Source organism: Balaenoptera acutorostrata, chromosome 10 (genome assembly GCF_949987535.1).
Source record: "Balaenoptera acutorostrata chromosome 10, mBalAcu1.1, whole genome shotgun sequence".
Lineage (NCBI taxonomy): Eukaryota > Metazoa > Chordata > Mammalia > Artiodactyla > Balaenopteridae > Balaenoptera > Balaenoptera acutorostrata.
In genome coordinates this window covers 73,624,501-73,647,759 of record NC_080073.1, presented here as the reverse complement: position 1 = coordinate 73,647,759, position 23,259 = coordinate 73,624,501, and the positions used below count along the sequence as shown (strand labels likewise).

The following is a 23,259-nucleotide window of genomic DNA, read 5'->3' as shown; positions in this document are numbered from 1 at the left end:
GGAGAGGGGAAGGGAGATGACAGAGGATGGAGAAGAGAGGGAAATAAAGAGGATACGGGGTGGGGGGAGGGGGGGCAGAGGGGAGCAATGAGAAGGAAGAGAGGGGCCACCTGCCCTGGGAAGAGAGCTGTGCTGGAGGCCACAAGATGGGGATCCCAGCTGCAGGGGGAGAAGATTCAGCCTTCCTGATGTTTGCGGGGGGCACGGCGGTGGGCTGGGGTCCATGCCATGGGCTCACCTGTACTGGGGTGGGGAGAGGCGAGGGGGGCTGCTGCTGCCGTTGCTGGGCAGCGGCTCCATGGGGGCGCCCACGTCGTCATGGCTGAGGGGCAGGAGGCTGCTGGCGGAGCCAGGGTTCAGCATGCCAGGGCTGTTGAGGAGGGGGAAGCTGCTCTCGGCCAGGGCAGCCTGGAGGGCACAGAGTTGGGGCCTGTCAGCGGGCTCCACCCAGTCAAGTGCTGTCCCTTCCCCAGCCCTAGAGAGCCTCCCGTGTGTCCACGGGCTGGCAGATCTCTGGCACCCCCTCCCAAGGCCAGAGCTCCGAAGCTGAGCTGCCTCCCAGCTTTCCTGAGAACCTGGGCCTGACTTCTTCCCTTCCTGGGAGACAGAGGACCCCCACGCCCTGCCCCCGCTGCCACCCCAGATCTGTAAGCCAGGGAAGGGGTCACCACTGGCTATGCCAACCTACCCGCTCTGTGCCCCGTCTCTGCCAGGGAGGGTGGGGGAATGTCTCTTCTGCAGACCAGTGTGCTGGAGGGAAAGTGAGGGGGTGGGAGGGCACTGGGCGGGGACCAGTCCACTACCTGGTAGCTGGCGTTAAGTGCTCCATAACTGAGGCCCGAAATCATGTTCTTCACCAGGGTGGGGCTCCTGGAGGAGATAGAAGGCAGCGTCTGCTTCATTCATTCGCTTGTTCCTCACTCAGGCCTTGACCCTAACTGAGGGCCTGCTCTGTGCCAGGGACTGTCCCATTCATTATCCTGGGAGGCCAGAGTCGGCTGTGCCCCATCTTATTCAATCCTCCCACTGACCTGGCATATCTGGGACCGAAAGCCCCCTTCACAGGTGAGCTGCCGGGGCTCCTAGGGGCCCTGGAATGTGCCCAGGGTCTCAGGGCTGAGGAGTAGGACCCAGATCCCTCCCAGTGTCTGTCTCCACGTCAGGTGGCCCAGTATTTTCTCTCCAGTCTAGATTTCCCGATGTCTGGCAAGGTCTGAGTGATAACCTCCATAGTCCCCTACTATAAAATCCACTTTCTTGCCACCCTGAATTTTGGGACATCCAATAAGCTGTGTGCTCAGCCTGTCCCCACATGCTCCACACCAAAGGCTTTTCTGCACAAAGAAGTGTCCAGGAGTTGGGTCAGGAAAAGCAATGGCTTAAGGCCATCCTTCCACAGTGACTAGCCCCAGTTTAGAGGGTGTCTCAGACAGCTTAAAGAACTGGCCCAAGGTCACACAGCTGGTGAGAAGCAGAGGTGTAATTCGAGCCCAGGTCTTCTGATTCCAAGTTGGTAACGGGACATGAAGATTCCAAGCATTGTGACTGGCACATGGGGGCACTCAGAAGGGAATGGCTTTCCTTTTCGGGTCCCAACCCTGCCCCAGCACCCACAGCTGCCTGAGGGTAGAGGGGCTCTTGTCTGGGGTGAAGGAATCTTTGAGGGGCACAGGCACCCACAGAGAGCCATCTAACTTGCTTCAGAGGCCCAAGATGCGCAGGCAAGCCCACGCGGGGTGCTCGGAGTGGGGAGGTGGTGGCGTTGGAAGGGAAGCTGAAAGAGGAACCCTCCCCCAGGTTCCTCAGTTTCCACTGGAAGTGCTGCGTGGTAGAGGTCAGAAACCCAGCTCCGCCTGCTGGGTGTGCTGCTGTGTGACCACCCTCCAGCCCCTTGTCCTCTCTGGGCCTCCTCTCCCTGTAAAATGAAGAGGTGGGGCCTGGAGATCTCACAGACTGGCTCATCCTGCAATAAGATGGGGGAGAGTGGCCCTGGGGATGGCAGCCCCCTCACCAACAGCCACACTGGCTGCCATCTGCCCATGCCCCACCTCCGGCCGGGGCTACTCTGGGCTTCTGCCTCTCTCTGGTGCCAGGTTCCCCTCAGCTCCTTCCCTCAGTCAGAAGCAGAAGGCAGAAATGTCCTCTTCCTAATCACCTGTCACTTCCAGATTCCAGGCTCTCCTGGGCTCCTTCGCCCCTTTTCTCCGACCCCCCAACCCCACAGTGGGAAGGATCCGGGGCAGAGAGGTACCCTGGAGAGGTATGGGGGGGTGTGGGCCCACGTACCCCGTCATCTTTGGTGGTCTCCGCTTCTGGTACTCCCGCTCGTCCACAGTCCACACGGCGCCCTTGACGTTCTCCACGCGCACGAAGCACTTGTGCAGGCTGAGGTTGTGTCGCACTGCATTCTGGGGGTGCAGTGACAAGAAGCAGATGCTCAGAGGTGGCCCCTCCTCCACTCGGGGGAGCACAGGCAGGAGGATCCTCAAGTCCCACCTGGTCCCACCTTCCCCAGCAACAAGCAAGGGGAGGGCCGGGCAGGAGAAGATGCAGCCGGAGCCGAGGGAAGACCCCTCTCGGCCCTTGGAGCCAGGGGCTCCGGCATCCTCACCACCGCCAGCCCGTTGTATTGTCTGCTCCCTTCTCCCTGCCACGTTTTGGAAAACTCTGTCTACCAAGTGAATGATACCTCGTTAGCAATAATCTGTTTTCTCATCATCATTAGTCAGATGCATGTAGCTGTTAGGGCTTCTGACCGGCACGAGACCACACTCAGGTCCTGGCACCTCAGTGAGCCTGGGACACCTTACCTCAGGTGCACACAGAGTTCCCATTAAGCCTTTAAAAGTTTTGGGAATAACTCAGGAAGCCTCACTGCAACCTTCCTTGACCACCTTGGAGCGTGGGAGCCTTGACTTTGGGCTGTGGCTCAGAACAGACGGCTTATTGAAAGCATGAGGTATACAGTAGAGGCCTAATACATACTTGCTAACATAAGGAAGCTAAGAGAAAGAGCCTGGGTTTAGTGGCTGTACAGCAGGAAGAGGAGGGAAAAGTCACCTTGTCGGTCCCACCTCCTCCCAGCAGGATAACTTCAGGAATTGAGGTCATCCTGTTTGTAGGACACTTGGGTGGGGGCAGGGGTGCTTGGCCCAATCCGCCCCTCCCCCCCACCCCGGGAACCTGGGCTGGGGCCCTGATCCACCCCACCACCGCCCGCCATGTGCCTCGCTCCTGTCCCCACGCTCTCCTCTCTCAACTTCACAGCCCCAAGCCGTCCCTGTCCCTGTTACCTGTCCCCCCTCAGCCTCCCGCACCTCATCTCCATCCTTGTCTCCTCTTTACATTTCTAAACGGGGAAGAAAGCAGGCTGGGCAGGCAGCCCATGCCCCTGGAGATCCCCTCTCCCTTTCTCCCTTCCAACTCTTGCCACTTGCAACTGGCCCGATTTCATTACCAATTTTAATTTGCCTCTAATTAAATCCTGTGTATTTTTCCGACTCGCTTGCTAATCCACGAGGGAGGCGGGCGGCTGGAGTGGAATCTCTTGGAGCGATAATTACAAAGGGCCTAATCATGCCGGGGCTCCTGCCTTGGAATAAATTTGCCCGCATTACGGGGCTCCGATCCTCCGCTTTGCAAATGAGAATGACCCCAATTTCCGAGGATGGCCTCACTGGGGCTTTTTTCCCTCATTTCGAAGCCTGATTCGTGATGAGAGACTAATTCGTTACGCTGAAACATTAACGGCAATTTAAGGGGTCTGGCAGGGGCTGCGTAAACAAAAGGACAGGCCCACAACATGGGCCCTGGGAGCGGACGGACACAGGGGGAGGGCTGGCGAGGACCATCAGCTTGGCAGATGGCAGCTCTGTCCCCGGATGAACGGCAGCTGGCCTGGCCCACACCGGCTCCCAACCCTTCTGCCCTGGTCTGAAGTGGACAGCATCCCAGGGTGGGGGCCCAAGAGAGTAAAGGAGGAGGAAGGAAAGGAAGCTAAAATAGTTGAGGAGAAGAGGAGGGACCTCAATGGGCAGATAAACGGGTTGGAAGTGGGGGTGGAAAGGAAATAGAGCTGGGAGTAGACAGGGTGCCTCTCCCAAGTGACGTGAATGGAAGCTTGACGGCAAAAAATCCTGAAGGTCAGAGTGGACCGCAAGCTGAGGTGGATTCTGCTGGGCCACAGGGAGGACGCAGGCAGTGCCCCCAGTGGCAGAAGCAGCAGCAGAGCACAGCTAAATGGGAAGGTCACTCAATGAGCTGGCTTCTTGCTGGGACCTAGACTAGGGGAGGGGAGATGGAGGTGAAGACCTGGGAGGGAGACACGCTGCTGAGATGACCAAGGCTGGGCCACCAGTCGAAGGTGGTATGAAGGCCCAAGGGGGCTGGGCTACAGGAGAGGTGGCTTCATGATGGTCATCGAGGGGTTTAAGAAAGTCACCTAAACCAGCTCCTTCCGACCTCAAGAAAGGAGAGAAGTAGAGATTGCAGAGGGTGATACAGTTAAGAGAGAACAAGAAAGGAGGGTAGGTGGATGAGGGGCACTCTGCCCCCAAGGAGGAGGTTGTCTAGGGCAGTGAGGCTCCACATTGACTCCCCTAAAGGTAGAGGGTTAATATACAATATTAAAGTAAACATTACATAACAATTGTAATGATCCCTAAAGTTTGTATAGGACTCTCATCATTTACGAAACCTGGTATCCAAACTGGCCTGCAGGTTGGAGACTGAACCAGGTGGCTCCAAGAAGGCCCTGCTGGCTCAGAGAGAGGGCAGGACTGTGGTTGGCAGGAAATGACATCACTCGCAGCCAATCACAGCAGCTGTCCCAGCCTTGCAGCCTCTTTGCCAAGCTTTGGGAATTGGGCACGGGGATACAGAAGGTCACGGAGCAGTCTCTCCTGCTGCACTTAGCACAGAGAAGGCAGAGAAGGCTGGGCCCTGTACAGACCCCACCTTGTCCTGGTCACTGGTAGGGAGGGGGCCCTAGTGACACTTGTTGAAACCTGGTGGGATCGGGGAGGTAGGCTGTTTAACTGCAGCTTCTGCACTGGCCAGCAGAGGGACTCAAGAGCCAGGGATCCAACTCAGGTCCTGAGATGTGGGGGACTCCTTCCCGGGTGTCCATCCTTTCCCACAGGGCACTGACACTCCCTTCTCCTTCCCCTCACCCCCTCCCACCCTGCTGCACAGAACCTAATATTCTCACCCATCAGACAGACAGACTCATACTCCCATGCTGGCTCTAGAAAAACAAATGGCTTAGTGTCCCAGCCCACAACTCTCGTGTCCCATTTTCCTAGGTTCCCTCCCTTGTCTGTTTCTGATCCCCCAGGAAAACTCTTATGGCTGAAGGTGTTAAAATGACTAATTGGATGAAGACAATAATTATCTTCCTGCTACTGATGGCAGAGCTGGGGAGAGTGTGAGCGGCTGTGTTTGTGCCCCAGGGTATTACAGTCCAGGGTCTCGGTCCACCCACATGTCCAGGCCTGCGAGCCCCCTCCCTCCACCCATCCTGGTCTTCAGAGCGTGCGCCTTTAGCCGAGGACTCTGAACCCTGAGGGTCTCCTGTGAATGTAACCCAGGCCTCCGACCAGGCTCAGGCACTACCGACTCCTGCAGTCCCTATTTCAGGGGGCTGGGGTTTTTGGGCCCATGGGGGGAGCGCTCCAGAGAAGTGGAGGTGGAGGGGCCCACGGCCCAGCCTGGGGCCTGGTGGGGCCACTTCTATAGAACTGCCTCCCCGAGGGGACTGTTAGGCAGCCTTGGTCTCAAAGGGATCTGGAGATGTCCAAGGCCGCCTGGGGCCCTGGCAAGGAGGAACGGGCATGCCTCACCTTCCAGGTGGCCGTGTTTCTCCGGAAATAGGCGAACATCCTGGTGAACCAGTTATAGATCTCATTCAGGGTCAGCTGCCTGTCGGGGGTTTCCAGGATGGCCTGTGGACAAGGAAGAAGCACAGGGACCCTCAGTCTGGGCCTGCAAGGGCCACAGGCCTGTGTGCTCTGCCCCAGCTCCCCTCAGCCTGGCCCCTAACTCATCTGGGAGCAGAGGAGACCCGCTGCGGAAGCATGTGGACAAGACTGGGGGTGCTCGATGGTCCCCTGAGAGGGGCAGGCTGGTTAAGCCCAGCCAGAGGCTAAAGGGAACACGAGCCTCGAGGGCCATGCACTTGTGCGAGGAGCACATGAATTTCTGCTGGAGGGAAAATGGCTCCAAGGGCCCCTGCCCTAGACTGGGAAAGAAAGCAGTATTCTTGGGAGAAAGAGGTCCGGGGGTGGGGGCTGTTTGGAATTTATCCTGGTTTTTGTAAAGGGCACCCTAAACATGAGATGGCGTGTGGATGTGTGTGTGTGTGCATCTGAAAGACAGAGAAAAGGAGACAGACTACAAGTGACCATAAGTCTATCAGAAAATCGTCTCATGGGAGTGTGCGTACGTGGAAATGAGGGTATGGATGACACAGGGGGTGTAAGTAGCATCAACAGTGTGTGTGCTCCCACAGACAGGTCTGAGTGACCAGCAGGATGGCTCAGCCGAAGCCCATGTGAGGGGCTGTCTGGCTGAGAAGGAAAATGCAGGTGTGAGTGGGAGAGGACATGTGTGAGACGGAAAGTTACGTTCTCTGGTCCCAGGACCCTGAGGGAGGGGTGCAGAATGTGTGCCTCCCCCCGCCCCCTCCCCCCCCACACTCTGTGTACCTTCCCACGCTCACCTGGCGGATGAGGGAGGCGTAGGTGAAGGGGGGCCGGACGTCGGCGTTCTTGTAGAACTCGTGATTCTGCGCCAGCTCTGGGGGAGACAGGCAGAGGCTGAGGTAGCCAGAAGGGGGGTCCAGCTTGGGGAAAGATGCCCCTCCCCACGGCCCTTACCTGAGGAGATGGGGGAGCAGAACTTGTCGCTGCTCCTCCGCCGCGCGGGCCCCCCACTGTGCAGGGAGGCAGAGCTGAGGCCGGGGGGCCGTAGGGGGGTGACAGGGGCAGCGGCCGAGGTCGGGGGGTGTACGAGACCATCTGGGAACGAGTCAGCTGCGGAGACGGTCACCTTGGAGAATGAGGAGGAGCCGGGGACTGGGTTCAGCTGTGAGCAACGGGGAGGATGCTGAGACCAGTGCCGAAAGGATGAGGGGTCCGGGGAGGGGGTGGGTAGCGGGGGGGCGGTTCTTGGAGGGCCGCAGGGAGGGGAGAGTCACTCACTGGCTGGCTGAAGGGCTTGGGCTCCGAGGGCCGCATGTGCAGATGGGCCATCATGGCCTGCAGCCGCTCGCTCTCCTTGGCGAGCTGTGGAGAGGTGGGAGGTGAGCAGGGGTTGTGTCTGGTGGCGGGGAGGGGGCGGGCGGGGGCAGCCGGGCCCTCCTCCTCCTCCTCCACATACCAAGCCCCTGTCACCACCACGCGCCCCCGCCCTTGGCAGCCCAGCTCCCTCTGTCCCTTGCTCCTGGAAGACCTCGGCTTTTCCCCGCCCCTCTGGCCCCTCACACCCGCAAAGCCAGGACTGGGGGCTGCCTGCTCCATGAAGCCCTCCCTGCTTCTCCAGACTGTGTGTCCCCAGCCTAGACCCCCACACAGCCGCTGCACTCTGGGGGGCCTTCTTCCCAACAGCACACGCCTTTCCTCCCCATCAAGAGCAGAGGCTGTGGCTGAACAACACCCAAGTTCAGTGGCACTTGTGTGTGAGAGTGCCCTCACACACTGAATGGAGATGCAGGGATGGATGAATGATTCATTCACCCCTATTCATAAATTCAATAGATCTTTTACAACCACCCTCTCATGCAGGGAGCTCTGCTAGGTGCCAGAGGGAAATGGGTAAATATTGATTGGCTGCCTGATGGACTGTCCTGAGTAGCCTCCTGAGTATTCCATGCTGTAGAGTGGAGACTCCGGAGCCAGACTGCCCTGGTTCCAATCCCAGCTCTGCCACCCACTGGCTGAGTGATCAGAGGCAAGTTACTTCACCTCTCTATGCCTCTGTTTTCTGTATCTGTAAATTGGGCATAATAATAGTACCTACCAATCATATAACGTTGTTCAGAGGATCCCTTGAGTCACATAGGTATTTAGTATAGCACAAGGTAAGGGTTTAGTATGTTAGCTATTTATACCATTTTTGTTGTCTGTATTAGTATGAGTCTCTTCAGGACCTCGCAGCAGAGAGACCCCCAACCCTGGTTTTCCCCTCAGAATCCGGCTGCCCTCACCTTACAACCATGGTAACGAGGACCTAGAAAGCATTACATGACCCTTCCATGAGACCCCCTAAACCCCTCCTGGAAAGTCAGTGCTGTGGGTGAGGCAGGGGTGGGAGCCCCCCACGCCCCTCTCCCGCAGCCCGAGGCCACACCTGGATCTCCAGCTGCTGCACCACCTGCATCTGCACGCGGCACTGGGCTGTGCTCCGGTCGTCCAGGGCGTGCTCTGTGTTGAGGTGTCTTCCGGGGGAGGAAGGGGCGGAGAAGAGAAAGTTGGCCCTGGTTCTCCTGCTGTCACCACCCTCCCCATCCTACCCTCTAATCCTGCCCACAGCCTGGAAAGCAGACAGACCAAGAGATACAAAGAAGGGAAAGGGATGGGGAAAAAAACAAAAACAAAAACGGGGCAACGGAGGAAGCCGCCTTCTCGTCAGCCTCCTTTGATGTCTTTGCTAAAATCCCAGCTACAGAGATCTAACTGCAAATGAACTAATTAAGTAAACCTCTGACGAAGCGTGAAAACAATTTGTTTGACCCTGATGCTGCAAGGGTCTGGGAGACAGCGGAGTTAATCAGTCAGTGACAGAGCCTGGCATGGCTATGGCAGCTGGCCGCCTGCTGCCAGCCGCCTGTCTGCCAGGCCCGAAGGCCGTCACTAAGCCGTCGCTCTCCGGGGCTGGGGCTGGGGGAAGCCAGGGAGGGCGGTGGGGGAAGTCCTCTCCTTCTCACACCCCCAACCTGCTGGGCTCAGCAGCCTGGGGTCGGGGTGGGGAGGCTGCTGGCTCAGGAAATACAGACCGAAAACGCGTTAGGAGTGACCGGGGAGTTGATGGGTGGCAGAGAAGGAATGAGGCCCCCCCTGGGGTGAGGATGGCAGGACAGCTGGTGCCTGAAGGCGCAAGAAGTGGCAAGCTAGGTGGCAGGCTGGGGGATGAGGGGCCCTGTTAGGGGAGGCAGGCTGTGGGGCTGACACCTACTTGATAAACTGGCCCAGGTCTTCACACAGGGTCTCACAGCCTGGCCACTTGCACTCTCCGTGTCCGTAAAGGGGGTGGGAGCCGGGCGTCTCCTCGTGGGAGGAGCTGGGAGGGCAGGAGGGAGATGGTGGTCAGCGACCCTGAAGATCCCGGCAGCCCTCGGTCCTGCCCAGCCCCAGCTCCCCTACTAATGACGTTTCTGTCCCTAATACAGGTTCCCCAGACGCCAGGCAAAGTTGTGCGTGCCCTGGGAGAGGCAACCCTGCCGGTCCCTGAGCTCCACAACCCCACCCCAGCCTCCACCAGCCCTCAGGGTCAAGGCCAGTCCCCGGGCAGGTATACAGCACCTCCTCCCGGCCGGAGCCCCATACCTGTCTCTCCGAGGTGTGAGCACAGTGGGCTGTCCGTTGGGCAGGGTGTGGTGGGAGAGGGGGGGTGAGACTTTGGGGGGGGCGGCGAACGAGGTAGCGGTGGTGGCCGTGCCGGTGAGGTCCAGCCCCTCCTGCTTGACGCTGTCCTCGGCGGGCTGCCCGGGGGCACCCTCGCCCTTCCACAGCTGGGGCAGGTCCGTCGGGCACACGGCTGCGATGGGAGGGAGAGAGAGGGGAGGCTGGCGGGGGCCCAGGGACGCATGGGGCCCCCACTTCACGCCGGGGAGCAGGGGCTGCCAGCCCTCGGGGACAGCGAGGGCGTGGGGCTGGGGCTGGCTGGGGGGTGGGCACTCACCTTGCGGGAGGGTCTGGAGGGGCCCCGAGGCTTGGCTGGGCTGCAGGCTGACCAGCCCCTGTCTCTGCAGGTTGAGCAGGTGCTGTTGCTGCAGCTGTTGCATTTGCAGGAGCTGTTGCTGGAAGGCCAGCTGCTTGTTCCCCAGGGCCTGGGGGGGGGCCCGAGGGGGCGGGCAGAGAGGGGCGCCATCAGCCTCAGGCGTGCCATCTGGCCCCCACCCTGCGGCCACCCCCTCCCAGGGCCTGTCGGCCCCCGGAGCTGTCGTGGTGGCGTCCGCAGCTGCAGCCTCCCTGCTCCCGGCCCAGCTTCCATAGGGCTGCATGCCTCCTCGCAGGAAACACGCACGCACACACGCACGCACGCACGCACGCGCGCAAACACACACGGCCAGACCCAGACACGCAGCACGACGCCCTCCCGGCTCCCGCCTCCCTCCTTCCGCTGCTTCGGCTCCCGCACCACAGCTGTGCTCGCCTGGGGGGGGGCGGGGGGCTCTCATCACAATGATGGATGAGCCTGTCAGACTCCAGGGGCCACTCCCGCCTGGCGGGCACCCTTCCCACATGCCCGGGGTGCCCCCCTTCCGCTCTGAGGAGGGGGCCTTCTCCCCTCCAGCTCCTCTCCTCTCTTGCTTCTTAGATACAGAGAATCAAGGCGTCTGACGGGACTTTAAAAGATCAGCATCGACAGGTCATCAGGACCCAGGCTAGGGAATAGTCGCATCACTACTGCCCAGGTGCCCACCGCCTGCCCGCACTTGCTCACTCTGCTCTTAGTGGCTCCCTCTCTCCTGCTCTGGCCCCGCTCCCCCCGACCCCCCCACCCCCAGATTCAGTACTTCACACAAGCACTGACGAGTCAGCCTGTCAGCAAGCCTTTTCTGAGCCCCAGGAGCCAAGCATGTCCTGGGCGCTCTGGAGGCAGGGATGGCTCGGCCCACCTGCCCTGGAGGTGGGGTGGTGGGCTGGCTATTCAGCCTAGAGACAATGCAGAGAAGGCAGCAAATGCGAGACCTCTGAGGGGGGAGGCTGAGGGCGGGAGGGAATGACTGGGCGTCAGCAGGGCAGCCTCCTGGGAAGAGGCAACTCGAACTTGGCTGTGGTTTGGCCAGCAGGAGGGAAGTGCGTGTCCGGGACATGGGGTGGGGGGCACTGCAGGGCCTGGTATGGAAGCTCAGAAGGCACTGTGGGCCAGATGGGGCAGGGGGTGCAGGCTGGGGAGTTCTCTGGAGAGGCAGGGCAGGATGTTCCAAGAAGCAACAGAGGTTGGGGCAGGGCTGAAGGGGGGTACTGAAAGATTCTCAGGACCAGGCTAGAGGGCTGAGGTGCTGGGTCACTAACAGACAAGCAGGCAGGAAGAGGGCATGACCGCGAGGCAGCCGGTCATGAGCGCGGACCATCCGACACTCACATACCCGTCTACGCACTCACATACCCGTCTACGCGTTATGTGCTCAGATAACACAGGGCTCAGCCCTTCTGCTCTCCTAATCCAACAACACAAGGCGAGGAGGACTGAATGGGGTTGAGGGGAGGTGGTGGAATGTGGGCCTCCATCCCTCCATCCCATCCCCCAGCCTTTCCTGGTTTTTCTACTACCCCCACAAGGCCATCCTGTCCTGGCCACTTTGGGACTCCCAGCCCGTGGCTAGGAGAGGGCTGGCACTGCAGGTGAGGGGCAGGGGTCCTTTGAGCGGCACATCCGGCCCTGCCCGAGCCCCTTACCTCTTTGGGTTGCTGCTTCCCAGCCTGCTGTTGCGTGAGGAGCTGTAAGTGGAGTTGCTCTTGCTGCTTCTTGTAATATTCCTGCAGCTGGGGGTCGACAGCAGGGCGGGAGTGGGTTAACGCAGGCGGGGGACTGCTGACCCCAAAGCAACGGCCAGCCCTCTCGTGACTGGGCTGCCGTGAGACAGATGGTCCAGCAGGGAGGTGTCTGCTCCGAGAGAGGCTCTCCCAGAGCAGAGCCCCAGGACGGAGAGGGAACGGAGAGGGGAGCGCGGAGCCTCCCCGCACAGCGCCGAGCCCTCCCCCTCCCTTGGTGGGTGAGGATGAAGTGCCAGGATGTTCTTTGTCCTTCTCTGGGGTTTGGAGATACAGGTGGGGCGCTGTGAGGGCGTATGGGGGTGTGTGGGAGTCTGCTGTGGGAGAGGCCTGACCTCTGACCCCTCCCCAGCTGTCCTGGAGGAATGCAGGTCAGTCCGGCCCGAGCGGTCCCTCTGGTTTCTGCCACTGCTTTGGCTTTTGGTGATGTTGGTAGTAAACAGGGTGGGAGCAGGGGAGGCCAGTGCCTGGAACACCTCGCCCTCCTCTCCCTGTCCTTCCGGCGGCCCCGGGGCCAGACTCACCTGCTGCAGCATGAGCGCCTGCTGCTGCTGGAGCAAGGCCTGCAGCTGTGGGGGCGACAGGATCTGCTGCATCTGCTGGGGGGTGAGCATCTGCGGCGACATCATGGCCACCGACACGGGCACCTGTGAGATTCGGCCCCGTCAGTCCCTCACCTCTGCCCCACCCCGGAGAGGGTCCACGCCCAAGCCCCTGCCCACAGCAGGGCAGAGCGGCTCCGCAGTGAGCTGCCTGGGTTCACATTCTGGCTCTGCCACCTGCTAGCTGTGCGTCTCTGGACAAGTGACTCACCTCCCTTGTTCTTGGTTTTCTTGTCTCTGAAATGGAAGTAGCGATAGTGCCTGCCTCTTAAGGTCATCACGAGGGCTAATGAGTTAATACTTAGAACAGAGCCTGCAGACAGTTGGACATTATTGCAGGATGTGCTGTCTTTGGTGCAGGAAGATTAGACCCCAGCGACACTGGTTAGAATCCATGCTTTGCAGGGTTTCTCCCCCAGTGATGGGGAGGGGCAGCACCTAGCCACTGCCGACTCCTGCTCAGTCTGTTCTGAGAACACGATCCACAAGGTGGGCCTGGCCAGGAGGGCAGCCTGCAGCCATGGGAAGGTTTCAAAATGTACCCCACACGGCACGAGGACCTGGACTTCGGCCCCTCTCACATGTGTGTCACGTACTCCAGCACACCTGTCTAGGCGGCACACACGGTGACCGGGAGCTGACGCCCAGGGAGCACCATGAGGGCCACCCTGTGTGAGTGTGTACGTGTAATCACCTAACTAGGTCCAAGTGGGGTGGAAAGGACACCATGCAGAGACGCGGGGAGAGGCAGGCTGCTCCTCCTCGCTCTGCAATGAACTTGCCAAGTGACCTCCAGCCATTCGCTGGCTGTCTCTGGGGTGTCAGTTTCCTCAACCATAAAACAGAGATGCCTCCTTCCAGCTGGAACTTGCAGGATTCTCACAGTAGGGCAGCTTTCTGCCCCCGGCCCTGGGTGAGGCCTCTATAGGAGGCCCAGAGAATCTAGCTACAGGCAAAAGGTTCAGGGAAAAGCAGTATCATCATTCTTTTCCCAGTTCCCACCTCCCCTGAAACCCCTAGCCTGTGCACTCATAGCCTGGGTAGTCCAAGTTGCAACACTGTCTTGATGCCCTGTTTTAGCAGAACAGGTGTCCTCACAGGGCAATCGGCCACCCCCATCACTCTTCAAGCCCCATGTGCACAAGTCTCTAATCTCCCGTCTCACTCCCCAGCCCTAGCAGAGCTGGCACATGGCAGGCACTCACTAAGTGTGTGCTCCCCCGAGTTGAGTTACCTTCCTGGCAGATCAACCTTGGGGCGGGGAGGGAGGGGTGCTGGTGGGCCAGTCCAGGGGGAGTGTCTTGCAGAGACTTGTCCTGGTCAGGACAGCACAGGTTATGTCCCCAGCGGATTCCTGGGCCCTTTCACCTTCCCCCAGCCCCACAGGCGGGGCAGAAGAGGAGGAGTTGGTTCCATTCAGGATCCCTGGCAGGGGCAAGGCTCAGCCTCAAGCCACCAGTGAGGGCATCCCCAGGCAGAGGAGCAACGGGGGAAGTGCAGTGCCTCCTGGGACATCGGTAAGTCTCACTGCCCCCACCTCTTCTTGCCCCCCTTTCACTAGTGGCTGAGCTCCAGCCCTGGTCTCCCCTCCTTTACTGCAGCCATCTCTGTGCAAACATCCCTGGAAGGGGCACCTAAGCTTTTTAGCCACAGCCACACCGTGTGAATGAAGGCTCTGAGGGACCTCTAACGAGGAGCCTTAAGCGGCAGGGTTGGGATTCATGCCCAGGTCTGTGTGCTCTGCAGTTCCCGCTGTTCCCACGTCCCCGCAAGGCCTGCCCCCCCCCGCGCCCGCCCAGAGCAGGTCTTGAGAAGGGTTAGGAGAGTGTGTGGAAATGGAACCATCCAGGGAGCTCAAGGGTTCGATGAGGCTAGAGATCCCAAAGGCCAACCTCTCTCGTTACAACTGTCTCCTGGGGAGGCTCGGGAAAGCCAGGCTGCAGGGCTGTTCTGGTCCCCACTCTCGGAGGGGCAGGCCATGGCGCAGATCCAGCCCCCCCCTGCAGAGCCAGCCTGTATCCTTTGCTGGGTGCTCCCGAGGCAGCTGCATACCTGTCCTTTGACATGGGGGCCCCCAACATGGTGGAGCTCAGAGCCCTGGATTTCTGAGTCAGATGGCCCAGGTTCTTGTCCCTGACATTTGACTATCCTTTGAAATCGCCAAGCCTCACTTTCTGCATCTGCTAACTGGGCTTTGGCACATCTGCCCTCCCCGCTTCACACGACTACTCAAGATGATGTTGTTGGCGGCTGATTACGTGCCAGGCGTGCCAGGTGCTTGGCTAAGCCCTTTATGTGTATTATCTCCCTGAATCCTCACAGCAGCCCTGGGAGGAAGGTACCATCATCGTCACCATTTTAGAGATGAGAAAACCGAGGCCTAGAGGGACAGTGGGGGAAGGAGTAAGTGAAAGTGATTTGTATGGCCATGAAATTCTACACAAATGTAAAGAGAATTACTTTTTAAAACATTCTGGATTTTCCTTTTCCCTTCTTTCCCTCCCCTCTTCCACGAGTGCACCTTAGGCACGCCAGGGCCCCAACGTTCCGGCCCCAGGGGCATTACGTGGCAAGGGTCACTTTGGGCAAAAGCTCTGGGCCTCCCATGCTCATGGCTGTGAGAACTGAACTAGAGGAGATGGACAGGGCCCCCAGCCGAGGAGACTGAGCCTAGACACCCAGGAGGTCTTTCCAGGCACCAGGGGTGTGAGTCACTGCGAGTGGCCTGCAGGAAAGGATGTGGTATTTCCTTCCTTGGGGCTTTCCTACTTGGAGGCAGGGGAATGGAAGAGATGACCTTGGAAGGCCTCCCCGGCCCCTGCTGTTCCTGCCAGTTGGCTGAGCTGCTGGCTGGAGAGGCGGCTGCAGTAATCTGGATGGATTACCTTGTGTGTACTTGTCTTGAAGGTGGCCCAGCGGGGTCACGAAAGGTCAGTGAGGTGGCAGCTGCCTGCTATCTCCTGAGCTGGCTGAGCCCATCCCTTCCCCTCACACCCCTTGGGGGTTCTGAGGACTGAGCTGGAGCTCCCCTGGTGTCCCCACTGACCCCTCACCAGGCTGGGATGTGTCAGGATGGGCACCGTCAGCTAGTCAGCCCAGCGAGGCCCGTGAGTCACCATCTGGAGGGCGGCCAGGGCAGCTAAATGCTTACAAAAGCCCTGGCAGTGTGAGCCCCGGGCAAAATGCCCGACAGCTGCCTCCAGCCCCTCCCTCAGGGACCCTGCTCAGGCCTGGAGCCCTCCAACCACCATGTAAATCACCGTGGGGCAGACACTAGGTGATTTACAAAATCATCTCGTTTTATCCTCACCATCCTAGGGGATAGATGCTGTTATTAGCCCCATTTTGCAGATGAGGCAACTCAGGCCCAGAGAGGTTAAGAAACTTGTCCAAAGTCACACAGCTGACAAGGGGCAGAGCCAGGATTTTAACCCAAACAACTAGCTCCAGAACTCAAAGTTTCCTGCCTACACTGTGATGCTGCCACGTGCTTAGCATAGTAGTGAACTGCAGTCCCCAGTACAGAGCCCTGGCCCAATGGTTCTCTGGCCTTGGGGAGATGGGGGTTCTTGGGGCCATGTCTGAACTTCTCCAGGAGCCTGGAGTCCCAACCCTGGATACCTTCCTTGCCTCTCATCCCCACCCTCAGGTTCATAATCTCCAAGGAAGTGGGGCTTCTGACCCCACGTGGGGTCCAGGGCCTAGAAACAGCTTTTCTAAGAACTCAAGGCTGGTGGAGGGATAGGGGAGAGCATATTTTGTTGATCTGGAGCCTGAATCAAGTGGGTAATGCAGATCGATGGCAGCCTCTTTCCCAGTGGTCCCCAACTCAAGGCAGGATTGCCTGCCCACTCACCTCCCAGCCGTGTTCACCACCCCTCTCTTAGAGCCAGCTTCAGAAGAGTTTCTAAAACCATATTAGGTCTCCAGCTCCAGCCTGGAGATTGGCTGGTTTGTCCCTGGGCCTGGGCCCCAGGCAGGGAGAGCTCAATCACAGAAGGCAGCACAGGTAGCTGGGAGTGTGGGCAGAAGGTTGGCTAGGGCAGGCCCCTTAGCTGTGCCCAGCCCTTGTCTCATCTTCTCAGCCCCCTTGCCATTTCTAGAAGTTCTTCTTGGTGTCTCACCACAATCTTTCTTGCTGCAGCTCCAGCAGGACTGAGGACTACCTTCTGGTCATTTGCAAGGGAGTTTAACCTAAACTAAGCTCTGGCCTAGTCTCCCCACTCACCCAGGGACCCCGATCCCCATACTTAAGAGGTTGAGTTTGGGTCCTTGATTCTGGCACCAAATTGTATCCATCCCAACTCTCAGCCTCTAAATAAGCTTCCTCTATGTCAGGTACCATCCCTGCTCCTCCCAGCCCAGCATACATGGTAAGCACTCTGCAAATGTTGTCAGTTTAGGAAGTACTGAGTAAGTGTTTGTTGAGTGACCTCTCTCGTTTTTGGGGGGTGGGGGTGATCTCCGAAGGAAGATTCCACAGCCTCCTTTCCTTTCTTAATTATTTCAGATCCTACCCTTCTTACCCTGCTGCAAAGTCCTTCCTGATGTCTGACCTCAGTCCCTCCAACTACCATCCAGCTCCCTCCCTCTTACTTGGGTCAGGAGACCCTCTCTGGGTTGGGGAACATTCCTACTGTTCCCCAGCCTACCCCTCCCTGTTCTTAGAAGTGGGTACTAGGCTGGGCCCAGGGTAGAAAATTCAGAACAGATTCAGAACAGTAGCCCGAGGGCCACTTCAGACCCAGGGAGTATATGGGGGGCTCCCTAATTCAAAGAGACCCAGTCCTGACACTACGGGGGCATGAGAACCTACTACCTCTTTCCAGTGTGAGAACTTTCTTCTTCCCATTAGCGGCTATCCGAACTGTCCTCCCCTTCCCCGCCCAGGCCACTACCCCTCTTTGCCCAACTCCTCCCCCTGAGGGCTGTCTCATTAGGTTGGAGACTTTTAAAAGAGGGTCACTGCTCAGGCCCCAGTCCGGCACCTTCAACTTCTTGAAAGCACTTTAGGATCGTAAGCTTGTTTCACAGAAAACCCAGATATGCCCTCGGAGCCGGAGCCGCAGAGCACTGGAATCTGCCCCAGGACAAACCCAGTCCCGGGTCCTTCTCCGGCCACCCTGTACCCCCTCCCTGCCCTGCTCCTCTCATCCCCCCACTCCCTCAGCACCCCATCCTTCAGGCTTCAGTGCTTTGCGGATCGGATCGTGCTCACCCTTCCTCCTTTAGATAAACTTCCTTCCAAAGCCCCGCTTAGTCCCCTCCCCAATTTGGAGCCAACACCCCTGCCCCCCGCCCTCCCCCCACCCCACCCCCCGGCCAAGAGGGGTGGGGAGAGCGAGGAAGCCCGGCTGCCGGGGGGAGGGGGAGGGGAGCCGGGGGGAGGGGAACGGGCTGCCCTCGGAGCTGTGACCCACCCCGACTCAGACGGCAATTCTCCCAAGTTCTTTGTGACACAAAAGGTAAACAGAAGGCCTGGCTTACCCCCGCCCCCAACCCTATCTCCCCTCCCCTCCCCCAGCCAGCCAGATGGGCCGGCACGCTGCGGGGAAGGGAGAGGGGGACAAAAAGGGCAGATTGTGCAAAGGAAAACAAAAGAGACAGAGAGATATCAAGAGACAGGAAACGTGGGGAGACAGAGAGAGTTGGTGGGTGAGAGACAAGGAGGTGGGGGGAGGGCATGGTGGCCTCAGCAAGTGAGAGAGCCTGGGAGGGGAGCAGAGAGGGATGGGCCGAGTGACCCAGAAGTGCCAGGGAGAGACCCTGAGGGCAGAGCCAGGGAAGAGGAGGCAGGCAGACAGGTACAGAGGCAGAGGGCTCAGGCAGACTCAAACTCTGAGCGACAGCCGCGAGGCTTGGTGGAGGAAGGGCTGGGCGGTCAGGTGCAGATGAGAAGGTGGTGTTTCTTCACCTGCCCCTGCAGTGACTGAAATTCCCTCTGGAAAGCCGCCCCCTCTCTGGCACTGGGGATGGGCCAGAGCAATTCTCCAGCTGGTCCTTCCCCTCCCTGGTCCTTCCCCTCCCTCGGTGCCAAGCCCACCCTCCGACCTGGCCCCAGCCCAGCCCAGTACAGGAGGGCATCCTCCTCACCTGCACGGCAGAGGCCGACTGCTTGCTGTCATTGTTCCCTGGGGAGCTCAGGCCCGAGGCCTGCTGCAGCAGGAACTGCCGGGCCACTTGGAGAGCCTGCAAGACAGGGGCGAATCAGTGCTCGGGCTGCTCCAGCAGACGTGGGAGGCCAAGGGTCAGTGCAGGATCCTGGATTCAGGGAGCGTTTTGAGAGAATAAAGGGGAGGAGGTCAGGGTCATGTAGAAGGTCTTGGCGACGAGTGAGAGGGTCACGGGGTCCACCTGGGCTAGGGGATAAGGATATAGGTAGGAGTCACTGAGAGAAGCTGCCAGGCTTTGGGGATCAGAACCTGTAGGGACTCACTCTGGGACCTGGTGAGGTTTTGTTGGGACTCAATGGGGGCAGCAAATGGGTCAGTGGTCAAAACAAGGACCCAGGAGAAAGTACAGTGGTGGACTCAGGCTATTAATAGTAGGTACAATTTGTCGAGCATCTACTATGTGTCAGGCACTTTACAGGCAAGATGTCATTTAATCCTCTCCTGGGAGGGTGTGAGGTAGGGATTATCAGTCCCATTTTGCAGATGAGGAAACTGAAGTTAAGTAATATGCCCAAGGTCACACAGCTAGGAAGTGTCAGAGCCAGGATTTGAGACCAAGAACCCTGGCTCCAAGGCCATCTGCCTTACTAGGTGGTCGGTCTGGGGGCTATGGGAGTAGCATTCACTTGGAGTCAGAGCACACAGTTGGGGGGATGAGGGTGGAGTCTCAGGGTCTCAGGGTCTGAGCGCTACGTGGCTTTATGAGTCGGGGCAGGAGGTCTGGGAGCAGGGCCTTGTGGCGCCGGGGGAATTGGATCAAGTCCTGAAGGGAGTGTGTGAAGTATCAGTGAGTTACACTGACTGTAGTGGTCGGGGCTTGGAGGTCACGGTGGCTCAGACTGGACTCTGAGCCGGTGGGATCATGAGAACGGGAGGTGCATGGAGTCTGCAGGAGGAGCCTCTCCGGCCAGGCAGCGGGCCTAGGAGGTGGGCGGACGAGCAGTGAGAGGTTGAATAGGAGAGGTCACGTAGGAGACAGAGGCCAGGAAGTTCTCTGTAAGGTCAGCCAAGCCCTCCATCCCCCGCCACTCCAGGTCAGTAGGGGGCTCAGAGGCAGGGGATGTGGGGACCTGTCCTGAATCCACATTTCAGGAGCACAAAATATACCCAGGTTCCTCAAAGATCTCCTTGGGGGCCAGAGCAGTTGTGTCCAGGCCTTTGACAGGGGGGCCTGGCATCAGGCAGACCTGGGTTTGAAGCCCAGTCGTGCCGCCTACCAGTAGTGTGACCTTGGGCAAGTTATCCCCTATCTTTGTGTTCCAGTCTGCTCTGCAAAACTGGGCCACTACCTAACTCTGAAATACGTGCGGGTGGGGGTGGGGTGTTAAAGGACCAATGCTTGGCACTTGGTCGGCATTCAAGGAGCATCCGCTTCCTTCCTGTATCCTGAATCTCTCACCTCCTCCAGCCTCTCCCCGGCGCACCTATTAAATGCAACAGGCCACCTGCGGCTTCCTCGCACATCTATCCACACACACACTTGTCTGTCCTCACGTGGACTTCCACTCTCCTACCCACCGCGAGCACCACCAAGGCAGACCTATAAGGTGGGACACGGATGCACTCATAGCCCCCCACCCCGCCACTCAGCAAACACTTAGGGGGCGCCCACTGTACACCAAGCATATATACACACCCCCTTCGCAGCCCTTTCATTGAATAGCTGAGCCTCCCTGAGGCTTAAACCTAGTTTACCTTAGGACAGTACCTAAATACACCCTGGCGTATCTATGGGAGCGTGTCCCAGGGCAGACCTGGCATCCAGATTGGCATGCCCCTCACCAGCGCCCCAGATCCTAGGCCTCTTCCACGCCCCTCTTCCCCGGGATCTCACACTGGGAGGAGTGGCCTGGGGTTGCTTCTCTTCAAGATTCACATCAGAAAGTAGAAATCTGACCTGAGTCAAGGGCTCTGAGAGGCTGTGGGAGGAGGTGCAGGGTGAAGAAGAGGGGAAGGAGGTGGCCAGCTGGTCATCCAGAAGGGGCCCTGCCTCTATGTGCCTCGTTTTTAGGGACCCCCCCCACAGGTCTAATGACACGGGCTTGACAGATGCTCTTTGTCCTCCAAAGGTAGAGATGGGGTAGAGGGGTCAGAGATCAGGGGGCAAGGTGGGTGAAGAGGATGGCTCAGGGGCTGGCAGCCCAGGTGACCCAGAGGGGATGCTGGTCAGGGTGGGGGGAGGAAGCCCCCCACCAATCCCTGGTGGGAAGAGGGGAGCCACAGGGGAGGGTTTTCCAGGGGAAGTTGGAGGGAGTCCCGAGCAGTCTCCTGGTGGGGGGAGTGGCCTGGGGGGCTGGATTCTCTCCCCACTGACTCACTTACTTTGTGGTCCCCTGGAGCATGAAATTACAAGATTTACAGGAAAAAAAACGACAGGGCCTTGCAATCTCATTCCTGTGAGACCTCCCTGCGACAGGCCCCACCCCTCCTATCACTCTGAGCCTTTCCTCCCCCGTTAGGCCAGGTGACAGGGGACCAGGTGAGACTCTAGGCCTGGCCAGGTTGTCATCTCCTCTGACCTCCCACCCTTCCCCCCACACTCCTTCCTTCCCGCCAGGGATGGTGCTAGGTACTGGGGATACAGAGAAAGAGAACTTGGCCCTGCCCCAGGGCTCAGGGCCTGGTGCTGTGATGAGACGCCCGTCACAGACTGAGGTGGAGATGGACACCAGCACCGGGGCCCAGACGAGGTGGCAGCACTGACTGGAGGCTGGAAGGGCAGGCTCAGCAAGTGGACAAGGAGGGTGAAGGGTGAAGGGCGTTCCAGGCACAGCGACCCTCACACCACAGACGACTGAAATAGCCGGTGAGTCTGGGGACCTGGAAACCACTTGCAGGGACAGAAAATCGAGCTGTGTTGGAGGTAAGTAGCCAGAGAGGCTGGAGGAGCCCACGGGGTCTGCTCCTCTAGGCACTTCATTCATTCATCCTTCACTCATTCCTTCATTCACTTTCATGGCCACCCACCTCATACTGGCTTGGAGAAGATGGGGAGGTGACAGTGGGCAGCACACGCTCATTTCATGGACTTTGCTTACAGCCCAGCCTTGACCCAATTAGGGACTTGGTACCACCTGAAGATCACCCTATAGGTGCCCAGGGGTGAGGGTGATGGGCAGACCCTGGGTTTGGGGCCCAGTCTCCCCTCCCCAGATGGCCTGGACATGTCACTGACTGCTCAGCGCCCTGTAATGCTGCTCCATCCCCCACCCCCATCTGGACCCCTAGCCAGGGATGGTGCTCTGGGAGGAGGGGCGGGGGAGGCCCTCTGGCCTACGATGTCCTCCTCCAGGGTGGTTACCCAAGGGATCAGGTAGGTCTAAGACTTTCTAAAGCCCCATCCGAGTCACAGTTGCCACTCTGGCACACCAGGCATGGGTCTGCACTGCCTGCCGTGGCTGGGGCCTGATACACGGGGTTCAGTTTCCCTTCCTTGTGGGCCAGATACAGCTTTGGGTAGGAAGAGGCATTGAGAATCCCACCAGGGAGAAGGCATGGGGTGGGGGGGCTCAGGGCAGAATGGGAGATTGGGAGCCATTTGGCCTTTTAAACCTTATTTTCCTGCTCCCTCCACCCCTCAGACTGAAAACCAAATGCCCAGCTCTGTGGTTTGGGGAATGAAGTCTAGTTTTCCTCTAAAGGAAGCAGTACTGGTCCATTCAGGGCCCGGACCCTGGTCAAAGGGATCTGGATCCAAATCCTGGCTCCACCAAATACTGAGTGACATTTGGTAAGTCACATCACTGCTCTGAGCCTCAGCTTCTTCCTGTGTAAAATGGGAATAACCCTGTAGTCAGCTCACAGGTTTGCTGTGAAGAATACACGTGACGGTGTGCAGGGAGTACTCAGCACAGTGCTGGCACTCAGTGGGTCCTGGATGGACGTTAACTCTTGTGATTGTGATTATTGATCTTTCACATTCCCAGGCAGCTCCTGATCATTTGTCCAGTGCCACCCAGAAGGACTTGTTAACCAAGCCCTTTTCCGTCTACACCCACCCCCATTCCCCCTCAAGCCTAAGAACTCAGTCTCGCTAATGAAGCCGAACTCTCCTCCCCCAACCGCCCATTCAGAAGTCATTAGCAGGAGCTTCACAATTAGGAACAAATGGCTTATAACGGATGGCATCCAGGGAGGGCGGCGGGGTTGGAGGGGACTGAAGCTAGTGCTTTGAGGGCAACAGGGAGCTGCTATGAAAAGAAAAACAAGTCTTGGGGCAGATGCATCTCTCATCTGCGGGATGAGACTACACCCTGATTTCTGTCTTGGAGAATTTGGGGGAGGACCAGCATCCTCTCTGTGGAGGCCAGGTGCAGGGCTGTTTACTGGTTCTTTCTCCAGGCTGGAGGATTCCAGGTCTGTGTCGGGGTCCCAGCCTTACTCTGTGCGTTTGGGAGGGCGGGGACCTGGTGCTCAGGGAGACAAGCATGAAGGGCTGAACTTTGAGAACAGAGAAGCAGAGTCACGCAGGTCACAGACCTGGTGAGCTGGAGTGTTAGAGGGTATCTAGTCTAGTGTTTTCCCAATTGCTGGTCATGAGCTAATGGTGGGTCATATAATATCAATTTAGAAGGTCAAAAAAGTAGGAAAAAATACACACACACACATGAAAACATCAGAGTTACTAGGTAAGCATAAGCATTGTTTCGTGAAACTCTTGTGTGCTGCCACTCCAAATAAAAGGCATTTCTTACGGCAGATCTCCAGCAAAAAGGTTTGTGAAACACTTATCTAAGTTCACTTTATCGATAAGGAAACGGAGATCTG

At 58.5% G+C, this 23,259-nt stretch overlaps 1 protein-coding gene across 2 annotated transcripts in view; it reads right to left on the bottom strand.

Moving 5' to 3' along the window:
* The window catches only part of FOXP4 (forkhead box P4), a 51,996-nt gene that overhangs the window by 2,183 nt on the left and 26,554 nt on the right, over window positions 1-23,259 (bottom strand). Inside the window, exons 3-16 of one of the 2 annotated variants that reach the window (XM_057555286.1) lie at window positions 18,413-18,508; window positions 12,242-12,364; window positions 11,622-11,708; window positions 9,898-10,045; window positions 9,543-9,753; window positions 9,172-9,276; window positions 8,347-8,434; window positions 7,200-7,283; window positions 6,876-7,083; window positions 6,719-6,795; window positions 5,841-5,942; window positions 2,287-2,408; window positions 804-870; window positions 239-408 (exon numbers count right to left, since the gene is read on the bottom strand). In XM_057555286.1, coding sequence (XP_057411269.1) covers window positions 239-408; window positions 804-870; window positions 2,287-2,408; window positions 5,841-5,942; window positions 6,719-6,795; window positions 6,876-7,083; window positions 7,200-7,283; window positions 8,347-8,434; window positions 9,172-9,276; window positions 9,543-9,753; window positions 9,898-10,045; window positions 11,622-11,708; window positions 12,242-12,364; window positions 18,413-18,508 — 1,688 coding nt within the window. The remainder of the gene's footprint in view (window positions 1-238; window positions 409-803; window positions 871-2,286; window positions 2,409-5,840; window positions 5,943-6,718; window positions 6,796-6,875; window positions 7,084-7,199; window positions 7,284-8,346; window positions 8,435-9,171; window positions 9,277-9,542; window positions 9,754-9,897; window positions 10,046-11,621; window positions 11,709-12,241; window positions 12,365-18,412; window positions 18,509-23,259) is intronic. The other variant, XM_057555287.1, reaches the window with a different exon arrangement.